Below are 27181 nucleotides of genomic sequence, written 5' to 3'. Positions count from 1 at the left end.
ATGATGTTCATTGATAATAGTTTACATTGATCCTTTAAAATTGAAATTAAATGAATGGAAAACGTATAAAACTATAGATAAAACTGTGAAAGCAGCCTGACAAAATGGAATTAAATCAAAGCTTTCCTTTAAAAAACCTTATAGATCAAATACTGAACAGCAACTAACAGACGAACATTAATGGCATTCGCTAATATGACATGTAGGACATAAGACTGCTGATCTAAGCTGAAACGAGTTGGAAAGAAACCCTTCCCATAAAGTTGGTTTAAACTCTTTCAGCTGAATAAACACAGTCAGTCTCCATAGCAGAGCATGATAGGACAGTCAGATCTACCAGTGAAATGCAGATCTTACACAGGCTCATTCTTCCTGATGCGTCCACACACACTGCTGCCAGTACAATTCAGGCCAGTCAAACATGGAGTCAGCTCATGCTCCTTCTCTTTACTCCTGCAGTTCGTCGTGTGCCTCCCCGTTTCTCCATCCCTCCCACCAATCATGATGTAATGCCTGGAGGCAGTGTCAACCTAACCTGTGTGGCTGTCGGCGCTCCCATGCCTTATGTCAAGTGGACGACTAGTGAGGTGGAGCTTACCCGAGAGGAGGAGATGCCTATTGGCCGCAATGTCCTGGAGCTCACAAACATCCAACAGTCTGCCAACTACACTTGCGTGGCCATATCCTCCCTCGGCATGATTCAGACCACGGCCCAGATAACCGTCAAAGGTGAGAAACCATGAAGGTTAGAGGTTGTAAGGTGTTTCTGGTACAACGTAATCCTCATATTGCAGAACTTAAATATAATAATAATTTTACTGTTTTAAAGTAAAAACAAAAAAACTAAATTATAATAATAATAATGGATAAGTATTTCCTTTTACTAAAAGAAAGAAACTTTCATAATTTATCAATTACTCTTACACTTAAAAAACATAAATAATCAATAAAGGAATTATGGATTTTAGGCTCCACAGCGGACATACATTTACAATAGAGCTTCAAGTCCTCAGTACTCCCTCTTAATCAACTCATTAAAAGAGTTCAGCTTCATTATTAGTTATTTTCAATCACGTGCATGTGTGAAAATCTCCTGAATATAGAGTCAGATTTGCTCTGACCCACAGAGCAAATCCATTTTACCTTACCATGGAAGGTAAAATGGATTTGCTCTGACAGAGTCTTGATACTTGTGTTGTGCAATAGTAGGAGTAGAATTGACGTTTGCTAATTATTAATAATCATGAAATATGATTATTAAAATAACAATTATTTATTAAAAATAATCAAAAATGATGAAGCTATTAATTAAGAACAGTAACACATTTAATTAGAAATGATACGGTTATCCATTAATAATAGTTCAAATAATTAATGAAAACAATAAAATTGTCAATTAAGAATAATACAAATCTGTAATCATTGCTTATTGTTGCGGGGCACCACCCTGGTTACAGGGACCAACGAGTCAATCTATAAAATATCAGTCTCAATGATATAAGTTATATTAATAATCTCAATATTTAGTATTAATGATTATATAATAAACAATGAAGGGTTTTAAGTTCGAGCACAGGCAATCATAATCCAGCTGCAATCACATACATATGCACAAATAATCACAGACTACAGATACTTTAATTACAAAAGCATTTATTAAAAGGGGAAATAAAGTTATGTTATTCAATGATTCATCATTTTAACAAGCTCCGATATTTCAAAGATAAACACAGCAGCAGCACTTAACACAATTCAGAAAATACATGTAAAACCGGCGGTCTACCTATGTATGTCTGTCTCGGTGTGTGTGCGTGTGTCTGTGTCAAAGGGTCTCTCTGTGTATGTGTGTCTATGTGTGTGCATGTGAAATACAGTTAGTGTTATTAAATGATTCATCATTTTAACAAACTCCCATATTTCAAAGATAACAACAGCAGCCGCTTATCACAATTTAGAAAACACATGTATTCATCTATGTGTATCTGTGTGTGTGTGTATCTGTCTGTCTATCAATGTGTCTCTATGTCTGTGTGGGTGTGTGGGTGTGTGTGTGTGAGAGAGCGAGAGAGAGAGAGAGAAAAAGAAGGGGGGCGTGGCGATGACGCAGTCACGTGGTGACGTCACATCTAAGATGGCGGTCGATCATGATTCGTGGAATCAAGGCCTAAAAACTCTCAAAATGGCGGATTGACTACAACACAAGATGGCGGAGCCGTTATGAATTTAGAGCCAGAATGGGAGGAGAGAGAGAGAGGAGGCGTGGCCATAATAGACTCAAAATGGTGGTTTAACTTGCGTTATTCAAAATGGAGTCTATGTTAATGACACCATGTGGCCGGAGCTCACACTGGTGGTCGTCACCTGAATTACACAAAGGGATTTTCAGACAAAGAGAATTCTTTGTCTCTGCTTTGGCGTTCGGCCGCATGGCTTCCAGATGTGTCCAGCCTCTCTGAATATAGATTTAACTATGTTACATGAACTGTATTCTAAATACAGATCGGATGTGTGTATAGGTCGGTTTAGAAGGAGAGAGAGAGAGAGAGAGAGTATACAAGTAGAGAGCAAAGCTCTTAAAAGCACCGTCAGACACAAGTTACATTTACTTTACCACTCAGCACCCAATTGGCGTTGTGTGCTGAGGTTTGACCGGTAAAGTCTCTTTAAAGTTGTTCAAACGGTCACAATGAGCTGGAGACGCTGCTCACGGCGCTTAAAAACTATGGCACAGGGCCGTAACCGGAAACCGGAAGTGGCGAATCGCCGCTAAAACACTGGAGACTCTGCGGTCTCATACAAAACAAATACATTCAAGTATTAAAACAATACGCTACGTATTAGATTAACATCTGCCCAGACAATAAAGCCTCTTACCGTACCACCCTCGCGGTGTGCGTGCGCGTTGGGCCAGTGAATCACGTGGTCTCTCAAGCGGTGAGCCGCCGCTGGACCGGACAAACAGCGGATTTTCTTGTGCTGCCTCGACGGGATGAACATCGTCCTTCTTCTTCAGGGATGTGGAGGTCGTGCTCCTCAGCGGAATGAATCTCGCGCTTCTGCAGGGGACGGCCGTGGAAGCCGTTTGTAGATTGTTGGGAAAAGAAAGTAAAGTCCGTGGGGAAAGTGAAACAGTCTGAGATTGTTCCGCGTGCAATTTCCTGTTTGGTCTTTTCAAGTTAAAACAGCAAAAGTCCTTTTGAAAATAAAAACGTCGACTGAGATAAGGGACAATGAAAGGAATGAAAGAAAATAACTAAGGTTGCCCCCTTTAGCAACTAAATCAGCTGGGAGGCCCCGAAGGGGCCTGGTGATGTCTTCAGAGCAGGGTAAAATGGCTGATAAACTAAAAGTTAAGGTTGCCCCCTTTAGCAACTAAATCAGCTGGGATGCCCCTAAGGGGCCTGGTGATGTCTTCAGAGCAGGGTAAAATGGCTGATAAACTAAAAGTTAAGGTTGCCCCCTTTAGCAACTAAATCAGCTGGGAGGCCCCGAAGGGGCCTGGTGATGTCTTCAGAGCAGGGTAAAATGGCAGCGATTATTGATGTCTCAGCACTGTTATACCACCTGAGGACTTCCTGCTTCCTCCGGAAGTGGTCACAGGGTTCAGTTGGCTCTCAGCCAATGAGAATGTCAGGATTCCGACCTTAGTGGGTGGGGCTTGGAACTCAGCGGGGGTCCTGAAGGGCTCTTCAGGACATTTTCCAACCACCAGGGGGAGATTCTCAGGCCTGCTGGAGAATGTTTTCCCTGCAAAAGTTTTAATCCTTTGTCCTCACCGTTGGCTCCAGCCTGTCAGAGGAAGGTGTGAATTAAGACTGAAAACTGGCCAAACTGGTTTCAGCTTGGCCTAGCAGGGCCCAAGTATTTACAACCCACTGGGGAGTCTACCCCAACACTTGATAAGACTCTTTTCAGATGTGTGAACAAACTTATCTTTATGATTCTCTTTATGATTATCTCTCATTAAGTCACTAGCAGTGGTGGACTGATATAGAAATTAACACAAGTACATTTATAGTACTCAGTCCAACAAACACGAAGGTTCTAATGTTTCTATGTTAGGTTTAAAACATCCTACTTCCTACTACAATCTCATCAACTGAGCTGAACCTGAGTAAACAGCTGCTGCTGGCTTGACTTGCTGGCCTACACTGTACATGTTGGGGTTCAGCTCATGCAGAGAATAACAAAGAGAGAGCTTGGGAGATGGGAGCAAGTCACACAGTGAGCTCAATGATCATTAGCCTTTTAACATGTGGATACCATATACACCGTCCCATCCAGTAACTCAGTACAGTCTCTCTTCTAGTTTCTCTGATATCTCTGTTTGTTTGATCAGATTTTGTAGTTCTCCTTGTTGTCTACACTATTGATTAACTAAGTTGTCTTTGTGTGAACTTACTTATGGATCCTGATTGTGTATGGTTGAGATGGATCCTGATCGTGATGGCAGCTGCATGATATACAATATGCCTACTCACGTATTCTACCATAACTCCCAATAACTCCTCCATTTCAATTCTCATTGCTGCTCCCTTCTTATGTATGAATATTTGAAACAGTGATACACCTTACATTATGCTAAACACTAGACGAAAAGCAGAATTTCCATCAAAGGAAAGCTCTTGGAACTCACCTAACCCTTGCAATTAATGACTGTTTACAGGACGTGAGACCCTTGAAACGAAAAGTCACTCGTGATTGGCTGGTAGTGTTGCTATTGGTCACCCTGGGTCAGTGCAGTACACACGTGGGTAAACCCCTCCCACACAATATTAATAATAAAGATGTATATATGGTTGTTACTAATAATGTATATATTAATATATATTATAATTTATTAGTAAGTCTTTACCAAAAGCACTGCAGTTAATTAAGACTATACAGTCATTCATGTGATGCTTGATGTTGTATGTTGAACATATTGTTCAGGGAAAAAAACATGAACAAGGTATATGATGAGTCAAAGCTTTATTTACTTACAGCACAAATATTTTACAAACACAACTGGCCTAGCCAGTGAAAAACTAATCAGGTGAAGCTTGAAATGTCTCTTTGCAGCCTCTGGGTCATATGTTCTTTGTGGGACTCTGTCCGAATCTGCCCCAGTGTGTAGACGTCTGTGGTGTGTAGCTGTGAGATCCAGTGTAGCTTCTAGTCTTATTTGCAGTGTGGCACACAGGTCGGTGAGCTCCTGGCTGTGGAAGGATGGATACATGTCATCTGTCCCGCTTAAATCAGCTGTAATCACAATCGGTACAATTAGCACAGTTCAATGAAAACATACACCTATACATGTAACTGAAAAAGGATTTAATGAATCAAACCTTACCCTCTTTCTTCTCTGACGACTCCTGGACTCCTCAATGCTGATGCAAGGTCCGGTTGGATGTACTGGAAGCTCCTTAATACCTGCTCATACTGTGTCTTAGTACGTCATAGTACAGGCAGCTGGAAAACAACATGAGTAACATGAGTTTATGATTAATAAACGGAAATAGACCCGCTGCATCACCGTTCGAAGATCCTCAGCAAAATTCAGGATCAAGATCTTCAGCGAGTCTCGGCATAATGTGCAGTGACTGCCTCCTTGTGTGCAGGATACAGGCTGTGAAAACACAATGATGAAATGAATCAGATAAAGCAGGGGTTCTCAAACTTTTGCAAGTTGGGCCCCCCCAAAGCTGGTTAGGGGTATTTGGGGCCCGCCGCGCCGCCCACCACCACCGCCCTCAACTACACCACAATATATAGATAGATAGATAGCTTGGAGACAGTGCTATGCTTGGAGATGGTGGATTGTTGTTGCAGGAGGCCATCACGTTTACCTTTGAAGAAGTCCACAGGCTTCTCTTTCAAGTCATGGTGTTTGGTGTCGAGGTGCCTTTTTAATTTTCTTGGCTTCATGCTGTCATTTACCAGCACCTCAGCACACAAAACACACTGAGGACGTTGCTCAGTCGCGCCAGTGATGGTGAAACCAAACGGACAATTGCTCTCGTCATATTTGCTCTCGTCATATTTGCGAAGCTTTGGCTAAAAGAAAACTAAAAGAAAAAAAACAAATGTACATTTTTAAGTCCCCAGATGCAACCCTAACCCTAACCCTAACCCATATCGCCACTGGGGGAGCTTTCACTGATCAGTGACAGGTCGTCTGTCTTCTTTTTTAAAAGACAGACAACCTTTTTTTAATTTTTTTTTTTTTTTTGTCTGTGACATTGCGCCCCCCCTGGAGAACCACTGCCTTAGGGGAAGCAGGCAATGTTTTAAGTGGTCAGTGGCCTTCCGCTTGTGTTCCAATCTCCTCTTTCCAGTGGCTCCCTGTTATTTTGGCAAAATATACAAATATACAAATATATAAATTATAGTAATACGGAAATTAATAACTTACTTTTTCAACAATTCAATCTTCACTTGTCAATTCTTTGAGCCTGAATACATTTTTAGGTTCTCAAATTCTCCAACAGAAAACACAACAGCACACTTTTAAGAATTTTGTATAGGCTCCTCCACATATAAGGCAAAAATATGTGTTGTGACTCTGGACATAAATGTAAAGGTTGTGTACCCCTGGGTGTAGTTTCAATGTATGTTTATTCATTCCAGTGTATGAGTGACAGAGAAAGTGAGATAGCCAGTGGTTTTCAAACTTTTTACACTGACTACCACCTCAAATAATATTGGGCTCTTAGACTACTAACACCATCATAGACCTTTCTGGGTACAACCGAGATAAATTATTTAATATAACAAGCCATATGATGCTCTCATTAGTTTGTGACATTCCACAGGGAAATACTCACAACATCAGCCATCAAGTCCATTGGCAGGTTGTCATCCGCCCTTCTAGAAGTGGTTGTGGTTCTTGTTGCCACCAACTAAAATAAACAGTAAAGAAGTTTTGAATTTCTAAAATGTGCTGTAATAAACAACACATTATATAATTTGCTGAAGCAAAAAACTAAAATGTGACATTTAATCACATATTTATATTGATACATCAATCTTATACACCTTAAATTATTGTTGGTCAATTATACACATACCCTTTGAAGATGAGCTGGAAAGTTGAAAATGGTTGGCACAACACCATCTTTAAGCCGGACAGTCTCCCTCGTCCTGTCAAAGTCCTCTCTCCTGAGGTGCTCACTGCAGAGCAGTGTACTGTCAGAGGCAGCAAACGCGTCCCTTCTTAGGGCAACCTCCCACATCTTCCTCCTCTCTCCGGTTTTGGGAAACCTTAAAAAAGTGAGATATGTACAAAGATATATAAATTATTGTCAACATTTTCAATCCGTATTTACATTTACATTAAGGGTAAGGACACAAATACAAACCTAAATTATCATATTTTGGGGGTGATTGTATGTATGTATGCATGTATTTATGTACATTAAGAATAAGACTAAATGTACATTCGTTCACGACCGACACATCACTAACCCTAAAAACTATAAAAAGGTGTCCAAAAGAAACATTCAGTGAATTCCCTCTAAAAAGCCTTGTCAACAACAATCTAGCAATACTATTATGTCATAGCCCCACTGTTCCTGTACATACTTCCACTGAATAACTAACAATTGTCCTAAAAAAAAGCATAATATTGTAATATCCTACAGGTTAAAGTTTATCCCACGGGTTCTCGTTTCGAGACAACGGCGATTGGAGCATCCGTAGGCTGCACAAAAGTCTGGCATCTTACTGGCAATAAAGTCAGCAATTTCCTGTAGAAATCATAATGTAAGATGTTTTTCACAAACCAGCCCAATTGGAAATCATGTGAAACTTCAGTTAAATCATGTGCAACTGAAGTTATATTGAAAATAAATGTAAAATTACTCTGTACTAGCCTAGCCTAGCCGTGATACACAACTAAGCTGCTCGATTAATACACAATTGCAGCTTTAGAGAAAAGCTGCAATTTCAACATGTTCAAGCATCCAGTATTCTAACCTCGTTAATAACGTTTGTAAGAAACCAAACCATTTGTAAATCCGTCAAGATTTCAGCGAGATAAGAGTATTAGCGTTTGTGCAGATCACTGACCCTACCTCAGGTACCACAGATCCTTCCAGAAAGTTTACCTTGGGCAAGATGGCCGCCTGTGATAACGTTCTAGACTCCGCTGGAATACATCTAGCCTTTATATATATCTATGTGAGGGAGACTGACACTGCATATAGGAGGCTGTGATTGGATGAGGCCATCTGGTGATGACGCAAACGACTGACGGGAGGTTTTCAGAGTAAATATTCACAAATGTCCTTTTCATCTTAAAGCAGCGATTATAATGTTTTTTACATTGTACTTTTTTATAGGGCTGAATGATTTGGGAAAATAATCTAATTGCGATTTTTAACCCAGAATATTGCGATTGCGATTTAATATGCAATTTTTTTATTTTATCCTCTTTCCCCCCAAAAAAAAATGTAATGAATGATTTAAATATGACCGACACAATATTAGATACATTTACTGTACAATATTATTTTTTGTACAATAAAGTAAAAAAAAAATTAAAACCTTTGTGGAGCAGCAGCAGTTTAAGCTATGTGTCCGCGGATGCGGCGGGCCAGCTGGATGCGCTGGAAGGGCAGCTTGCGGATCAGCAGTTCCGTAGATTTCCGTTCATGTCCGGGTGGTCGTGCAGCGGTATGGAGGCGCCGGGCCTCAGCAGGAACACCCCCATGCTGAACACCTCTGTCTCGCAGATGTGCATGTAGGTGACCGGGGGGCTCTGGAGCCGCACCGCCCCGGAGCTCGGCTTGCTTTTCCGGCGAGCGATTTTCACGTCCGCCCGACCGCACCGCGGTCACCGGCGAGATGAGCTCGCTCTGTGTGTCCTGCACGGCGGCCGAAGACTTTAGGACCCTGTAGGTGATGCAGGCCTGCTTCGCTATCTTCTGGATCAGAGGAGTTTTCTGGTACCGCGGCTTTCTTGCTGCGGGTGAGGACAGCAGCCCAGAGCCCTACTCTCTTTCGCACGTTTTAATCGCGCACTTTGCGATTAGAAAATTGCGTTTTATCATATTGCGATTTTATCGCAAATGCAATTAATCGTTCAGCCCTACTTTTATATGGGATGAGTATGTGAACGAGGACCCGTTTATTCATTCTGGTGTTAAGTAAATGTACTTACATGATTCTTGCTGTTCTGTGTTTGTACCCTCAGTAGTGATGGGAAGTTCGGATCTTTTTACCGTATCGTTTCTTTGAATCTCGTTCAGTAAAATGAACGAATCTCTTTTTGAGTCATTCGTTCGTTTCAACGGGGGGGGGGGGGGTGCAACGATCCAAAGACTCGTACCCGGCAGATGAACGAATCGTTCAACTCCCGTGTTGGCCACACAGAGCGAGCTCATATCGCTGGTGACCGCGGTGCGGGCGACGGTGGGGAAAATCGCTCCACGGAAAAGCAAGCCGATCCCCGGTCACCTACATGCACATCTGCAAGACGGAGGTTTTCAGCATGGGGTTGTTCCTGCTGAGGCCCCGGAGCCTCCATACCGCTGCACGTCCACCCGGACATGAACGGCATCTACGGAGCTGCTGATACGCACGCTGCCAGCACATCCAGCTGGCCTGCCGCATCCGCGGACACTGACTATAACAACGCCGCATTCCTACACTTATAAAATGCAATTCAATGTGGAAAGTATTCAGAATACGTTACTCAGATTAGTTAATGTAACGGAATACGTTACAGATTAAATGTTTGGGCATGTATTCTGCATTCTGTAACAGAATACGTTTTGAAAGTATCCTTCCCAACACTGGAAATGTTACTGACTTGAGAGTAGTAAGACACCTATATTTAAAAAAAAAAAATTCTCAAGATGGTAAATTTGCACACAGGTTTTAAAAAGTGCATGCCTTGTGTTTATAATTACAATGACTTTGATTAAATTACTTAAATGCACACCGATTTGTTATTCTTGTTTCTGTAATGAGCAGTTAAATAAAAATGTGGGAAAGAATATTGTACAGTATCTAATATTGTGTTGGTCATATTTAAATCATTCATTACGTTTTTTCGGGGGGGAAAGAGAGGATAAATAAAAGAATTGCATATTAAATCTTGATTGCAAATCGCAATTAGATTATTTCCCCAAATCGTTCAGCCCTATTCACAAGTCATAATGACTGGTTTTGTTATTTTCACTTTACATTTACACTTACAGTTTAGTGCAGTGTTATTATTTCCCGCGATAATTAAATGCCAGTGTGACAATAAATGACAATTTAAAACCATACAAACTGTCATGTTTTACTGGATATAATAGAGGAGGTTTTCTTAAAAAAAAAAAAAAGATCTGCCACAAAAAAGCTGTCAGTCATGTCTGCTTTTTAACCTGCGAAAGGGAATAAGGTAACTGTTTCCTCTTCTGAGCCTATGGAGGTCACGTGGAAAATGATCCAAAGACTCATACCCGGCAGATGAATGAATCGTTCACCTCCCGACCGTGTCTTCAGATCAGTGATTCGTTCTTCTGCCAACAGAGTCTTCGGATCAGTGATTCGTTCATCTGCCGGATACGAGTCTTTGGATCCTTTTTCACGTGACCTGCATCAGCCTATGCAACAGTCCCGATGCGCGGCCACGAGAAAACGAATCTCTCTTTGAGAGGACTCGTTACTCCCGAGTCCTTGTAAGGATTCGTTCAAAACGAACGAATCGTTCACGACCGACACATCACTAACCCTCATAGATGAATGCACTTATTGCAAGTCGCTTTGGATAAAAGTGTTAAGTGTTTTAATGGAATACTGAGAAAGTTTAATAACAACAATAAGACAATTGAAGTTCAAATTATTAGGGGGTTTCAGCAGCTGTATTTGCCATTATTTAAGGAGGACAGATATTTTTATGGAGAATCAGTAGAAGTTTGGAGCTTAAAGTCGCTTTGGATAACAACAATATGATGAGAAAGTTGAATAACAACAATAAGACAATTAAGTTCAAATTATGAGGGAATTTCAGCAGAGTCAACAGCTTAGTTTGCCATGGACATGTTAATATGTTGCTGCATTTGCCAGTATTTTGGGAGGACAGACATTTGATGGAAAGCCAGTAGAAGTTTTGAGCTTACAGAGCACAAACTCACAATATCCAGCATCATTTCTTCCTATTGAGCGGATTGCTGGTAGATGTGTGGTTAATACATCCACTGTTTATTTAACTAATACAAGTGGAAAAATAACTGTAATCATGCCACTGTGCACAGTGGTTGAGATTTAGGATAGTGTTCATGGGCATTTAATGTTGAAGAGGAGGGTTGTCACTCCTATCCAGGGAAACAGACTTACTGAAACCTCATTGTTTTGGATAATAATAAAATGTTGAAATAAAGTGTACTGTTTCAAATTTATTTAATTAGCATTGAGCTTTGCTAATGGTATAAAATTTAATTAATTGTAGCACACTTACTTACATAAGGGAAACAATTTCAGGTTTTTATATTTATACTTAAGCCAGCGAGTTTAGTTGGTACCTTTTAGAAAATGGTGTTAGGGAAACTGTCCTGATTTGTATTTGTAAAGGGGGGGGGGGACCTCCCAACATTCTCAGGCTTGTAAAACTGCCAGAAACTGGTACCCCGTGTCAATTCCCTTGCAGTTTTCTGTGCTGCCTGCAGATTCATGTGAACAGCAGTTAACAGAAAATTCTCCCAAAATTTCCTGCGACATTTAGTGACGCAAACTCTTCTTTTCAGGCAGAGAAAAAACTGTTTCTTCTAATCAATCCTGTAAATATTGTAATTTTATTGCTGTGTTCAGCTAGAGTACATGCCCTATCTATTGAATTTCTGTCCGTTCTGGGAGAGATATAACTCACATGTGGCTCTCTCTGAGGTTTCTATGTTTTTTGTTAATAGATATTTCTTTTAATTGTAATTTGTGCTAATGGGCTATACAAATAAAGTTTCTCTGATTGATTGATGGAAACAATTGCCGTGATCACAATCCATGCATCCTAACATGTCAAGTTATTATCGAAGACAGATGAAGGCTGAGATAAAAGATAGTATGATGGCAAAATATCACAAGCTGTGTCAACAGCAATCAATAAAGAAGATCATTATTCAATTGACATTAAAGTCTAGACAGTGACATGTACTCATTTAATAAACAGTGCATCAGTGAACTGTGAAATTGTATAATTATCATAAATGCCAGGTTCACATGTCTGTATTGTAGACCTTTATGTCAGAGAGATGAAAAATTAAGAAGAATGAAACTTTTCTGACTCTCCCATCTGTCTCTGCTCTTTAACAGCTCTACCAAAGCCACCTGCTTCCCTCATTGTGACAGAATCTACAGCAACCAGTGTCACCCTGACCTGGGACACTGGTAATCCTGAATCGGTGTCCTACTATGTAATTCAGTACCGCCCCAAACTGTCTGAAAACGGCTTCCAGGAAGTAGATGGAGTAGCCACCACCCGATACAGCATCGGTGGCCTCAGCCCCTTTTCCGAATATGAATTTCGCATAATGGCTGTCAACAACGTCGGCCGGGGGCCTCCCAGTGGTATTGTGGACACTCGTACAAGTGAGCAAGCACCCTCATCCCCTCCTCTTCACGTACAGGCACGCATGCTGAGTTCCAGCACCATGCTGGTTCAGTGGATTCCTCCAGAGGAGCCCAACGGCCAAATACGGGGTTACAGGGTCTACTACAGCGCCACATACAATACCCCACTAAGTGCCTGGCAGAAACACAACACAGATAACAGCCACCTCACCACTATCACAGGCCTGGCCACAGATATCACATACAACCTGAGAGTACTGGGCTTTACCTCAGTGGGAGACGGACCTCCCTCTGATGTTCTGCAGATCAAGACCCAGCAAGGAGGTGAGAACAAGCAAATTCTGAAGATGTTACAGTCAAATTGTATTTTAAGCATCATGCTACTTAGTCAGGTGTTCTCTCTATCGCTTTGTGGCAACAGCATAATTTAAAACAACTAGCTACATTAGTTATAAGTTGAAGTCAGGTCTGTTTCTAGCTGATGAATGTTCAAGCATTTTAACACCTAAACTTTTGGGTTTGGTAAGAACAAACCCTGATGTTTTTACCCTGTCAGGAAGGTCCTTTATAGAACACTAAACTCTGGTATAGCCCAAACAGCTGCACCTATTTTGTTTAAAAAAAAGGTCTTGGACTACATAGGTCTGAAGGTAAATGGTACAACCACACAATTTTATTAAAGGTTCAGTGTGTATATTATATGAAGACTATAGGGATAGTATGTTACAGGAACAAAACTACAGATGTAAAAAATCTGTAGTAACTTTAACCAACTAATGTTATGATTTAATATTAATATTTTAAATATTCATGTTTTATATTGTATTTTGATAACCAAATAACCGAATGCTTAAAGGCGCACCATTTTATGGTATCACTTTTAACGCATTACTGCACAACATTTTAGGTATATTACCTATTTAGCAGAAAACTGGAACTGTTGCTGTTGATCTGAAACCCTTTGTTACTCATCAGAGATTTACATCTTGGAGGCACTACCAGAGTTCATTCTAATTTATGTCATCATATGTCTCATTTTGCTTCAACTTGTTGCAGTTCTCTTTCTTAGCATTCGTTTCGATGTCTCACTATATCAATATGGGATACGCCCCTCAGGCACTTAATTAATTCCCCAGCCCTGATAGGCCAGGTCTGCTCTGCGTGTCTCATGCTGGAACATGCCCGCGCCGCTATCAGCAACGTGCGCCGCTTCACAGCGAAGAGTCTCCGGCGACGACTAGCACGCCAAGCTAGCGTCTCTGAGAGGGACCCGATCCTTTCCAGTGCCACTACAGAGGAACCCGAACCCGGTGTGGACAAGGAGGACGCTCCCGAATCAGAGATTCGGCACTGGGGCTCCAGGCTGGATTTGCTGGATCCGCTGAAGGAGCCACCCCTCATGTTGGATTATGAGGAACAGGATGAGTCAGACAGCGAGGATTGTCTGGTGCCGGACGGTGACGACGAGGATTATGAATCCTGCTTCGTTCCACCTGCACAGGCTCTCCGCTCTCCAAGCCCTGCAAAGGGCTCGGTTGAGACAATTACACCCCAGCCTAGCGGTGATATGCACGATGTGTGTAAACGCGCCGCAGAGAGACTGAAGATTTCATGGCCCGCGGTCGTGGCGGAGTACCAAAGGTCCCGCTACTAGGGGAAGAGGGCTAAAAGGGCTCTGAGATAACTTCTCCCGGTGTTCCCGCCTCATGGAAGCAAAACCCTTACTCTAGCAAAACCACCATTGAAGGTGCGTCTTCCTTGGATGTTGAGGGGATGGATAAGCATGCCTCCCATGGAGCCCCTTGTGGCAGCTTACCTTCATCAACGGCTGTCAGCTGACTCATCCAGGGCCCCTACACTCCCCATGATCGCTTCCAATCTGCCATGACTGAGCGAGCTTATAAAGCAGCGGATTTGACAGTGAGGGCTCTCAACGTCACCTCCATGTTGTAAGCTTACCAAACAGAGCTTTTTGACGACATAGCTGACATGCCCGAATGTTCCGCGTGGGACGACATCACCACAATCGCGGTTATCTGCCTACGCATCCAGCAATGCGCTGTACAGGCGGTGGGGAAGTGCACGTCGATGTTGGTGTTACAAGAGAGGACGAGATGGCTGAATCTGACAAATCTGTCCGATAGAGAACAGGAGGACATCCTGGACATGCCTATTGTCCCTGAGGGTGTCTTCGGCTCCGCTCTCGCCTCAATGCAAAAGCGCTGCGAGGCGAAGAAAAAGGAGGATGAGGCTCTGCCTTCAGAGAAAAACACCTGCCGCGGCGCATCCGCCCCCCGCTCAGGTTGCCTCTAGGAGCGCCCCTCCTGCTCAGGAGATACAAGTTTTGCATGCTAACACACTCAACGCTGTCACCTCAATCGATCTTAAAGACGCATATTTTTACATTCCCATTTATCCTCCTCACAGGAAATATCTGAGGTTCGCTTTTCAGGACACAGTGTACAAGTGTACTATCTACTTCCATTTGGCCTGTCACTGAGCCCAGAGGGTGATGGTGAAATGTGTCGACGCCGCTATAGCCCCCCTCAGGGAGAGGGGTATACGCATGGCCACTTATCTGGATGACTGGCTGCGGCTGGCGCACTCAGAGCAAGAGGCTTCGGCACACACAAGCAGTGTACTGACACACCTGGCCGATCTGGGTTTTGTGGTGAACAGCGAAAATAGCGTGTTAACACCGAGACAGGATATTGCCTTTCAGGGTCTCACGTTAAATTCACTGACCTACACTACTCGCCTATCAGCCGAGGGAGTGCACACTTTCAGGTCCACTCTCTCTCATTTTGTCATAACACGTCGGGTCACATATGGACTGTGCCTCAGGTTACTGGAACTGATGGCCTCAACAATATTGGTGGTGAGGCTGGGCAGGCTGTACATGAGAGATTTCCAGCGTTGGGTGGTTTCTCTCATACTGGATCCTGTGCGCCACAGATGCTGAAGTGTAATGGCTGGCACGTCCTGCGCCCTTGCGCTGCGACCATGGCAACACCCTTCTATGTTGACAGCAGGGGTGCGCATGGGCGCAATATCTGCCAGAAAAGTGATAACAACGGATGCCAGCCTGTGAGGCTGGGGCGTTTTGTTCGAGGGCAGATCTGCGAATGGGATGTGGAGCACGGATCTCAAACATGCCCATATAAATTCTCTGGAGTTGATGGCAGTGTTTCGGACGCTGAAACACTTCTGCCGTTCCTCCGGGGACATCATGTGATAGATAGATAGATAGATAGATAGATAGATAGATGGATAGATGGATAGATGGATAGATAGATAGATAGATAGATAGATTACTTTATTCATCCCCGAAAGGGAAATGAAGTCGTCATAGCAGCCGGTACATTTGAATACAATAAAATAGAATAGAATAAAATAAAATAAAAAGTATTTCGCGATACAATAGATAATATGATATACTATTAGAGTGTAAGAATATGTAGACTGGGTGTGCAAAAGACAATATTATTGTATAAAGTGATGAATTGAGACAGGTATATTTAGTGCAGTTCTGTGATGGTGGCTATGACAGAGGTAGATGAGTTGTACAGTCTTATTGCAGTTGGGAGGAACGACTTCCTGTATCATTCCTTAGAGCAGCGGGGTTGAATGAGTCTGTGGCTGAAGCTGCTCCTTAGCTTGTCATGTGTTAGTGAGGATGGACAATATGACCACTGTGGCGTAAATCAATCGTCATATTATGGGGGGAGGTGCATCTCGTTTCAGTGAGAGCGACCCACTTTCCATGAATTCAGAATGTGGATGCGGACCTTTTGTCCAGGGGAAATCCTCTCTACATGGAGTGGAAACTTCACCTGGCTGTAGTAGCTCAGATTTGGTCACATTCTGGCCGCGCGACAGTGGATCTGTTTGCGTCGAGGGGGAACACACAGTGCCCACTGTTCTTCTCCCTGCACGACCAGAGGGCACCACTGGGGCTGGATGCGTCGCTCACGATGCGTCGCTTATCCACCTCTGGCTTTGATTCCCCCGACACTGCTCAGGGTGCGGGAAAATCGTCTGTCACTCATTTTGATCACTCCTCACTGGCAGTCCATGCACTTGCTGGCGGAATTGAGACAGCTCCTCCACGGTCACCCATGGCCTCTCCCGCTATGCAGGGACCTGCTCTCCCAGGCGCGCGGACAGAGCGCCTCACCCTGTGGGCTTGGCCCGTGGGTGGTTTAATCTGAGCCTGACTAGGTTATCACAGAATGTTGTTAGCACAATTCAGAAAGCCAGAGCATCATCCACTAGGTCTCTTTATGACTATAAGTGGAGATTGTTTGAGGATTGGTGTGCTAAGACCCACAAAATCCCATTTCAATGTCCAGTTGGTACAATCCTGTCCTTCCTGCAGGACTTGATTACTCAAAAGAGAGCATTTTCTACTGTCAAAGTTTACTTAGCAGCTATTTCTGCTTGCCATGCTGGATTTTATGGAAAACCAGTGGGTCAACACCCCCTGGTTTGTCGTTTGATGAAGGGTGCACGGAGGTTGCTGCCCATCTCTAAGACTAGGTCACCATCTTGGGATCTATCAGTGGTGCTTGGAGGTCTTTAAGGTGCGGCACCTTGACGCGGACGTCACGAATGCCAGCCTATCAGGCCTGGCGAATTGGTATAAGTGCTTCTGTGAATACGCGCAAGGGGCCTATCCCATAGTGATATAGTGAGACATCTCACTCATGCTACTCAGAGAACCGGGGTTACGACAGTAACCTAAAGTTTCGCTTCTTTGATGACGTTGGTATATGCTCCCTTGTTTCATCTGTTGTAAATGTATATGTTTGATCCTCCATTAATTGTAATTTAGGTTAGCAAACTTCTAAGAAAATCTTTATAATTTTAATATTCTGCTTTCAAGTATATATGTTTTATGTGCAGCATGTGAGTTTAGGGGTTTGACCCTGATGAGTCACACAGTTAAAAACTTTTAATGCTGCCCCCTTGCTGTGCTTTTAATCCAAAATTCATGAGGTAAGATTAAATAAAAAGCATTTGACAGTGATCACATCTAAAAGGCCTACCTGCAGAACAATTCTAACAAAGGTTAGAAGTTATACATTAATAATAGTCTTGGCAGTTTGATTAAAGTCTAATGGCACATGTATGTATTGTTAGTATATGAAGGATATAGACTTCTTCGTATATTGACAGCAATACTACACTATAACAAATACTTAAGAGTAACTGTTCTTGGCTACACTGTGTTTACTGGAAACACCAACAAGTTATCTTCATAGGTTATACTTGCATGGATTATTTTGTCGCCACAGCAGAATTGCAGTAGAAGATAAAGCCACCCAGAATCAGCCGCCCCACTTTATTTATTTGTGGAATAGAGCTAAGCACCCCTACAAGCTCACATAAATCATTTTCACTTGAGTGCATATAACAAAGTCTAGTAGTAACTGTATCAGAGTTAGAAGAGTTGGCTGGTTCTACACTCTGTTTTTATCACATCTCTGGGATTAAGGGGACATTTTCACAACACATGCCCTCTATTATGTAGCTGTACATGATATTATATCATAAGGAGCAAACAGCACAGCGTGTCTCTTCTTCAATCGTACCCTCGCTTTGATTTGTTTTCAGAAATGTTCTTTTCATCTTAAAGCAGCAGACAGTTATAAATTGTACTTTTATATGGGGTGAAGTGACTGAGGACCCGTTTATTCTTTCTGGTGTTAAGTAATTGTACTAACATGATTATTGCTGTTCTGGTTTTGTACCCTCATAATTGAATGCACTTAGTGTAAGTCGCTTTGGATAACAACAATATGATGAGAAAGTTGAATAACAACAATAAGACAATTAAGTTCAAATTATGAGGGAATTTCAGCAGAGTCAACAGCTTAGTTTGCCATGGACATAATATAATATGTTGCTGCATTTGCCAGTATTTTTGGAGGACAGACATTTGATGGAAAGCCAGTAGAAGTTTTGAGCTTACAGGGCACAAACTCACAATACACAGCATAATTTCTTCCTGTTGAGGCGCTTGCTGGTAGATGTGTGGTTAACACATTCACTGTACATTTAACCAACACAAGTGAAAAGTTAAGCCTGAAACACGCTTCTGCGTTTTTACGGGCCCGTAAGCGCAAGAGCCCTTCCGGGTCCCTTACGTGCTTATGTATCCCTCCTTACGTGCTGACGGGTGTCGACCCCCTTTTCTAAAATTTACGGCAAAGCTCCGCAAGCTCACTCAGCCCGCAAGGCTGTTATTGGTCTGCTCTACATCCCTTCTGGAGCTGCATTTCCGGTTTCATGCCCCATAATACCGGCAGAAATCATGGAAGATTTAGAAGAACGAATATGGACCAAATAGAAGAGCACTTGGCAGAAGATATCCGATAGTATGATCACTTGTATAACCTGTCACTGACTGGCGGATTTGTCCGCCAGAAAAAGGCTACGAGGAGCCGCAGTGGCTATGTAAATAAACAATCGACGAAGAAGAAAGAAGGCGTCTCTAAGGTCGTCTCAACAAAAAGCATTACTCCGCCTAGTGTTCTGGCGCGGAATTGCTTTGTAAGACGCGCAACGGTTGGGGAAGCATGAATGAAAACGAGTCTTGCGCCACAGCGGCGTGAAAAGACGCAGACGCAGTCGCAGAAGCATGTTTCAGGCTTAAATGTAATCCTGCCACTCTGCACAGCTCAGAGCATTGTCATTTGCATGTGAAAGCCTCCCCAAGGCCTAGGAGCAGGGGGGTCACCACCCAACATCCTCAGGCTGGTAAAATTGCCAGAAACTGGTAAGCCCGCGTCATTCCTGATTGCTGCCTGCAGATTCCTATGAACAGCCGTTAGCCGAAAATTCTCCCAAAACTCCATGCGACACATAGGGACACAAATTCTTCTTTTCATGCAGTGGGCTGTTTGCTGAAACATGCAACTTCACCACTTGATGTTATTCAATTCTACACACAGAACCATTAACAGTCTGGGAGGCTTTTTTTGTTTTTTTTGGGATGTATCATTCATTTTAGATTTTGTCACTTGTTCACATATTACTTTTGTAATTGCTTAATTTGTAAACTTATAGTGTTGTGTAAGGCTGTTGTAGTTGGTGCAATCAGATAGAGGGTAACATATATTAGCAGCTCACTCTGAATTGTAGTTTAGAGTGTAATGTAAACTAGCAAAATAACATTTCAATGTTACTTATGCAGACATATTGTGCATCATGGAGTGTGTTAGCTTGACTAGAGTCCCACTTCAGCAAGACCTTGTATCAAATAGCAGTATCCACGAATGGCTGTAATGATGATTATATTAACATAGTTTAGTAAATGCCTGGCATTTAAGGGCATTATACAACTGATGATAAGATTCTTAGCTAAGTGACATCAACCTCATTAGCTTGGTTGCTGTTGGAATTAGGGAGTATTGACTGCAGCCTTTCAGATTCTCTTTGACTGAACTCTAATCAAGATCTGATTTCATTGCTTTTTATTTCCAACTATAAATACATCCTTCATTGCCTGCTTCTATTTCTATTTAGCTCTTTGAACCTCATCCGCTCTTTGTTTCTGCCTCCAGTTCCAGCTCAGCCAACTGGGTTTGAGGCTGAAGCGGAACTGGATTCACGTATCATGCTGTTATGGCTTTGGCCAGTTCAGGAGCCCATCATTAGCTTTGAGCTGCTCTACTGGGAGGCCAACAACCCTACAGACAAGGTAAACACCACCTTGAAAACATTTTCCTTCCAGTCCAATACTTTGATGGGAACGATATTAGTGCTGAAACGGGTACATGGGTTTTTATTTATTGAGCTGATTTGCTGAAACAGACTTAAACTTGAATCTAAACCACATCTGCATCGTATTAACATTTCTCTGGAAACATGTGACAAGATAAGAGGGATATTTATTATATTCTTTGACAAGAATCCTTTTTGTGTGGGTGTGTTTACACTCATGGCTCTCCCCAGCATCGCGTCACTTTCGAGCCTGCAGGTTTCTACGCGGTTGATGGTCTGAAGCCGGACACAGTCTATATGTTTTCCCTGGCAGCACGATCGGAGATGGGTTTAGGAGTCTTTACCAAACCAATTGAGACCAGAACTGCCCAATCCAGTAAGTACTGCAGCCTTTTAACACCACTTCAACACATGTTCAGTTATTTGGACTATGTAAAAAGAAAAATGATCCATTGTTTACTCCTAGTTCTGGATTGTTTCATGTTTAAAGTTACTTATTGAGTAACTCTAAGAAGAGTAAACATGAAGCCACATTTAATGAAAGGTAAGTCTTACACAAGACAGTGTCAGTGATGTCATCCTGCATTATCAGCTTTCATGGACACCATGAAAGAAAATTCTTCAATAAACATGATTTGTAATTCTTTAATAACCTGCTAAATTTAAACAACATGATACAAACACAACACACTTTTTTTGTTACTGCTTTTCTGACTTATATACAGAATAAGTATGGCAGATACCATGGTTTATACAGCGCAACAGATCATGACTGTTCAAGGGTACACTCATTTATTTATTACATGAATTACAGTTAAAGTCAAGCAAAAACAAGTTTCATGTTCACAGGTTCTCATTTATCAATCTGATTGATTTTCACCCTTGGCTTTTACCTGACATGAATTATCTCAAGAGTTTCAAGAATGCCTTGAGGGAATTTAAATTCGGTACAAATAATAACCTCAAGGATGAACTGATTTGATTTTGGTGGTCAAGGTCCCTGTGCTCTCACCAAGTATGTTCATGATTATCTAGAACATATTATTTTAAGATCAACTTGAGGGAATGTCTTTAAATTTTGTTGAGACATTCACTTGGATTCAAAGATGAACTGATTATATTTTTTAGCCTGTTGGTCAAAGATCAAGGTCATAGTGACCTTAACTTCCAGTGATTTCGATATTCGCAATGCCCGTAGGGTATTTCATTACATCTGGCACAATTCGCTTTGACTCATAGATGACATGTTTAGAATTTGGTGGTCAAAGGTCACTTTGAGCTTTCAAACACGTTCTGCCCATAGACTGTATATATAAGTGGACGGAGGGTCCGTGACGTCACCCGTTGGTTTCTGCAGAGTGAAAATGAGGCTTGTAGTAGGCGTTCACCCGACGCCATCTTGAAAGGTGCTGACTCCTCCTCGTTCCTGGCTAACCAATAAATGGGCAAAGGGGAGGAGCGCGAGTGAAGACCGACAGCTGATTCACGCCCGCAGAGCTCAACTTGACCTAGTTAGCTTAGGCTAATGAGCTAGGCTACATGCTACCTGCGGCTGCTCACCGGCTAGCGCTGCAGTGTTGCTGCTTCCAGATGGTCACGATCTTTACAACAAACTCTCTAGAGGTAAGTTACCTTGAAACTATACAACAACAAAACCTATTGCTTTATCTTTTTTATCATAATCATATGATTACATCTTATGAACAGATGACGGTTACTACAGATTGAAGCAAGTTAACTATATTACTACAGATTTGTGTGTTTGGTTGTCAATAAGTTAATATCAATACGCTACATGTGTAATTTGCATTCGATAATAACTATTTGTGTCACAAATGTTCTGCTACAGGGTAACCACCAATTCTCTTACCACCTAGTTATTTATTTAGTTATGGAATTAACAGTGAATTAGACAGTTTCGATAAGATTCTAATCTCCACACACCAGTGTTATAAACAGTTCTCATATTAATTATATAATTATGTTTTCACACTGAGAAGTGGAGAGACTTAATATGGACGGTTGTCAACAGCTCTGTGGGAGATTACCACCTTGAATATTACAAATGAGAGACATTTGATCTATTTGTACAATGTTTTATTTCATTCAGTACTTTTATCCAAAGCAACTTACAATATGTGCATTTAACCATGAGCATACAAACCCAGAGCCCAGTACATCGGTTCTGTCTGAAATCTTTAAGGCTTCCACCTGCTGAAAACAGAAAAAACTCTAAGAACCAGTCTTTGCTGGAACATACACAACACAAAACATTCTTGTATAGTGAGTTTTTTTCTTTTCATTAGATGAAGCACTGCAGCACCTGATGTCCTCAGCAGCAACATTATAGACATCGGCAGCTTCAGGCTGGTTAACATGAGGACAGCCTGCACCAGCTTCATCTGCACAACACTTCATGTTTTCCTCCCTTAACTAAAGATGGCCTGCAACTGTTTAGAGTGAGCATTCATTGCAAAGTTTCATGGATAATAGAGTTCATTTTGATATTAATTATGATTGGTTAAAAAAAGTAACACTTATCAGAACAAAGTTTATCTTTCACTCTGTGATTTGATACACTTATAAGAACCTAGTGTTTTATTTTTCTTCTTTGCCATAAGAGACAGAGCATGGTCATCACAGCTGTGTCCTTCAGGCTCATCCGTCCCTAATAAAATGATAGGAAACATAAAAGTATGGCATTATTGTAGAGGAAGTGTTACTTATGAACATAGTTTGTATCCTTATTTTCTGTTGATATTCAACTATGTATCTGAATATGGTTTTGGATTAAACTTTGCACTACCAAGACAATGAATGTACAGTACCAGTACAGTATTATGTGTGATACTTTGCTTTGATTGTCTGTAAGTTATGAAAACAGTTCTGTACCTGGAGTCAGTGTTGAAGTGATTACTCTCAGTGTTCAGTCTGGATGGATTCAAGTTGTGTCTCATGTTGGACATCCTAGAGGAACATCCAACACAAATACACAGATATGTAAAGTCATACATGTGCCAGGTTAACTCCTTAACAGACTTTTTGATGAACAAAATAAAAGTTTATTACTTAAAAGTCCTCTATGTGACTGTCTATTCTATTAAAGTTACACTTCCTATAATTTATGTGTATGTGACAAATTATTTGACATTATTCTGCATGTCCACTTATTTAACACAATAATTCAGTAAAGTCTGCCCAAGATTAACGATGTAAAAACTGAAGGTAGCAGACAAGTTTAGTTTTCACTGTAACGCGTTACGACACATCAACACTAATACTCTGCTTTAGGAGATGTAATGCTACTTTAAACAGCTGCTCTTAAAATGCAGATGTGACTTTAAATACTCTTGTTTCAGTTGATCAGAGTAAATCTGTTTCTGCATAATAATGATCTGTGTATCGTTGTCAAGTCAAATGGGTTGGCTAGTGAAACCACTTGACATAACATAAGACATCTAACGTGGTGGAGCTTATTCTCCGGACACACGCAGTCGCCTGTCTCAGTTTAAAAGATTCATCCTCATAAACTGTAACGCTTATTGCTGGGTGGTCCGACTCATGTTGGTTCAAGTCGGTTCAAAAACTCCCATACGGTCCCGTTATCATCGCCATTACTGCTGGTATCTTGCCTGTGGGCTAGCGAAGCTAAGCTAACGAGCCAGGTAGAGAGTCACCGAAACCTGCGAATCACTACTAACACATATTTAAAATACTAAATTTTACTTACCACAGAAACGGGAGTGCATACGTCTTAAACTTGTCTGGCAGGAGAACAAGCCGGATATCAAACCGTATTATTCATCCGATATGTGAGTGAGAACCCTCTCCACACTCAGGTCATGTTCAGTGACGGGGTTTAGCCTGTTAGCTCAGGTAAAGCCGAGCAGGCAACAGGCTAGGAGCTGGAGTCGCAAGCTTACGGTGAAGTCACATGAGAATTATTTATAATATCACACCTCTATATAATTTAAACAAGTGAATTATAAAAAAAACTCACTCCCCTCAGAGTTGTCATGAGGTAAGAAGTTAGTGATTGAGACTATAACCGTTTTTGAACCAATCTGTAAACAGGTTTAATTCTTCTCTAAAGTTGGGCTTTTAAACATGGGAGTCAATAAGAATTGACTCCTTCTTGGAACCAGCCTCCCGTGGCCACCCAGTGAACTGCAGCTTCTTGCACTTCCATATTGGCCTCATCGCTCAGCCGGGGATGTTGCCCATTGGTTTTGCCTTGTGACCACCATCAAGGGCTGACTGGCCATCAGGAGTGCTGGGAGTTTCCCCCGTTAGCCACTTGATAATTAGGTGAACAAAAGTATATAGTATTGAAATTATGAAAACGGAACTTGAATATCGATACTTGAATATCGATTTGTGTATGCCTTTATCTTAAGGCCCATAATATTGTGTGGCTACTGGACCAAACAGAGGCAGAATGGACCGTTTTAATATCATTGGGCTGTGGTTGGTATCAAATAGTTGGCAAGAACATTTACGTGTTGCGTGAGGGAGGTGCAGCACAGGTAAAATGGTAAGATTGATGATAAGGCTCAGCCTTTTTCGCTGTATCAGTCACTAATGCAGGTAACAGCAAGGGTTAATAGAGTTATCTAAGATTTATGTGTATTAAATAATTTGTGTTGCCCTGGAGAAGTAGACAGAGGCTACTGATCAGTGGCCGCTTTTGCTTCTCTTGCAAATTTATATGAACTCACAAAATGATGTCGCTTTGCTGAAGATTGTTATAAGAATGCAACCACGATTAGACCAGGGATGCATGTGCAGTGGGGTTTGTTAGGTTAATACCTGAGCCACTTGACCTGACCTGTTATGAGAGTTAATGTGTGTTTATAACCAACCGAACTGATCAGACCCACTAACCCTGCATCTGTATCTCCCACTCCACCAAGCGCACACAAAAACAATGCATCCTTTAGATTTTGATGAGCTTTTATACTATGGCAGCCTACATGTTTAAGTCTATACTTTGTTTTCTGTCTGGTGTATTGCATGTTAAATGATAGCCTGGGAGCTGCCAGATGTGTGACAGATTTTACGGTTGGTTATGCAGATTATTCACAGGCAGGACATAACAATACAAACACCCTGTGGTTTAAGAGAGAGTAAGGATGTAAGATGGAATGTGATCAAAACCTACAGCATACAGTTTATATAGGTTTTTATAGCAGTAACCTTCATTGATTTAGAAAGTAAAATGATGGATTTGGTCATATGACATCTGAAGTCCACAGCAGCTTTATGCTCTGACAGCTACAAAGGGCTCCCCCTATTTACAAAACCAAATTTAACCCCTGGACAGTGTTGTGTAAGTTCACACCTCTCATGAACTAGTTCAAAGTTCAGTTCACACAAGTAAACATGAATAGTTCACGTTCATGGTTCACCATTTAAATTCTGAACGAGTTCATAGTTCAGTTCATTTCATAGTTTTAAGGTGGAAAGTGAGAATGAAGAAAACCTTATCTATCACTACTAGTGTTGTGTCGTTCGTGAACGATTCATTCGTTTTGAACGAATTGTTACAAGGACTCGGGAGTAACGAGTCCTCTCAAAGAGTGATCAGGACTGTTGCATAGGCTGCTGCAGGTCACGTGGAAAATGATCCAAAGACTCGTATCCGGCCGATGAACGAATCACTGATTCGAAGACTCTGTTGAAAGAAGAACGAGTCACTGATCTGAAGACACGGTCGTGAGGTGAACGATTCGTTCATCTGCCGGGTACGAGTCTTTGGATCATTTTCCACGTGACCTCCATAGGCTCAGAAGAGGAAACAGTTACCTCATTCCCTATCGCGGGACCGCTGTTAAAAAGCAGCCATGACTGACAGCTTTTGTGTGGCAGATCATATTTTTTTTAAGAAAACCTCCTCTATTATATACAGTAAAACATGACATGGTTTTAAATTGTCATTTATAGTCACACTGGCATTTAATTATCACAGGAAATAATTACACTGCACTAAACTGTAAGTGTAAATGTAAAGTGAAAATAACAAAACCAGTCATTATGACTTTTGTATAGGGCTGAACAATATGGGGAAATAATCTAATTGCGATTTCCCCCCCCCCCCAAATATTGCGATTAAGATTTAATTTGTGATTCTTTTATTTTATCCTCTCTTTCTCCCCAAAAAAAACGTAATGAATGATTTAAATATGACCAACACAATATTAGATACTGTTCAATATTCTTTCCCACATTTTTATTTAACTGCTCATTACAGAAACCAGAATAACAAATCGGTGTGCATTTAAGTAATTTAATCAAAGTCATTATAATTTTAAACTAATCTGAGTAACGTATTCTGAATACTTGGATTATTGCTGATGTTCTCCTGCACGTGGCATCTATTGCACTTCTGTCCGTCCTGGGAGAGGGATCCCTCACATGTGGCTCTCTCTGAGGTTTCTACATATTTTTACCCTGTTAAAAGGGTTTTTTGTAGTTTTTCCTTACTCTTGCTGAGGGTTAAGGACAGAGGATGTCACACCCTGTTAAAGCCCTATGAGATGAATTGTAATTTGTGAATATGGGCTATACAAATAAAATTTGATTGATTGATTGATTATTCCACATTGAATTACATTTTATAAGTGTAGGAATGCGGCGTTGTTATAGTGAGTGGATCAGCAGCAGTTTAAGCTCTGTGTCCGCGGATGCGGCGGGCCAGCTGGATGTGCTGGCAGCGTGCGGATCAGCAGCTCCGTAGATCTTCGTTCATGTCCGGGTGGACGTGCAGCGGTATGGAGGCGCCGGGCCGCAGCAGGAACAGCTGAACACCTCCGTCTCGCATATGTGCATGTAGGTGACCGGGGGGCTCTGGCTTGTTTTTCCGAGGAGCGTTTTCCCTGTCCGCCGCCTGCACCGCGGTCACCAGCGAGATGAGCTC

General features: G+C 41.7%; 1 protein-coding gene across 1 annotated transcript in view; it reads left to right on the top strand.

The window, feature by feature from the left end:
* Positions 1–27181, top strand: part of ptprfa (protein tyrosine phosphatase receptor type Fa) — a 242174-nt gene that overhangs the window by 100272 nt on the left and 114721 nt on the right. Inside the window, exons 9-12 of the mRNA XM_062395231.1 lie at positions 460–729; positions 12280–12861; positions 20106–20242; positions 20497–20641. Of these exons, the coding sequence (XP_062251215.1) occupies positions 460–729; positions 12280–12861; positions 20106–20242; positions 20497–20641 (1134 nt within the window). The remainder of the gene's footprint in view (positions 1–459; positions 730–12279; positions 12862–20105; positions 20243–20496; positions 20642–27181) is intronic.

Source organism: Platichthys flesus, chromosome 9 (genome assembly GCF_949316205.1).
Source record: "Platichthys flesus chromosome 9, fPlaFle2.1, whole genome shotgun sequence".
Lineage (NCBI taxonomy): Eukaryota > Metazoa > Chordata > Actinopteri > Pleuronectiformes > Pleuronectidae > Platichthys > Platichthys flesus.
Note: the sequence above shows the minus strand (reverse complement) of the source record. Positions and strands in the feature narration are given on the sequence as shown.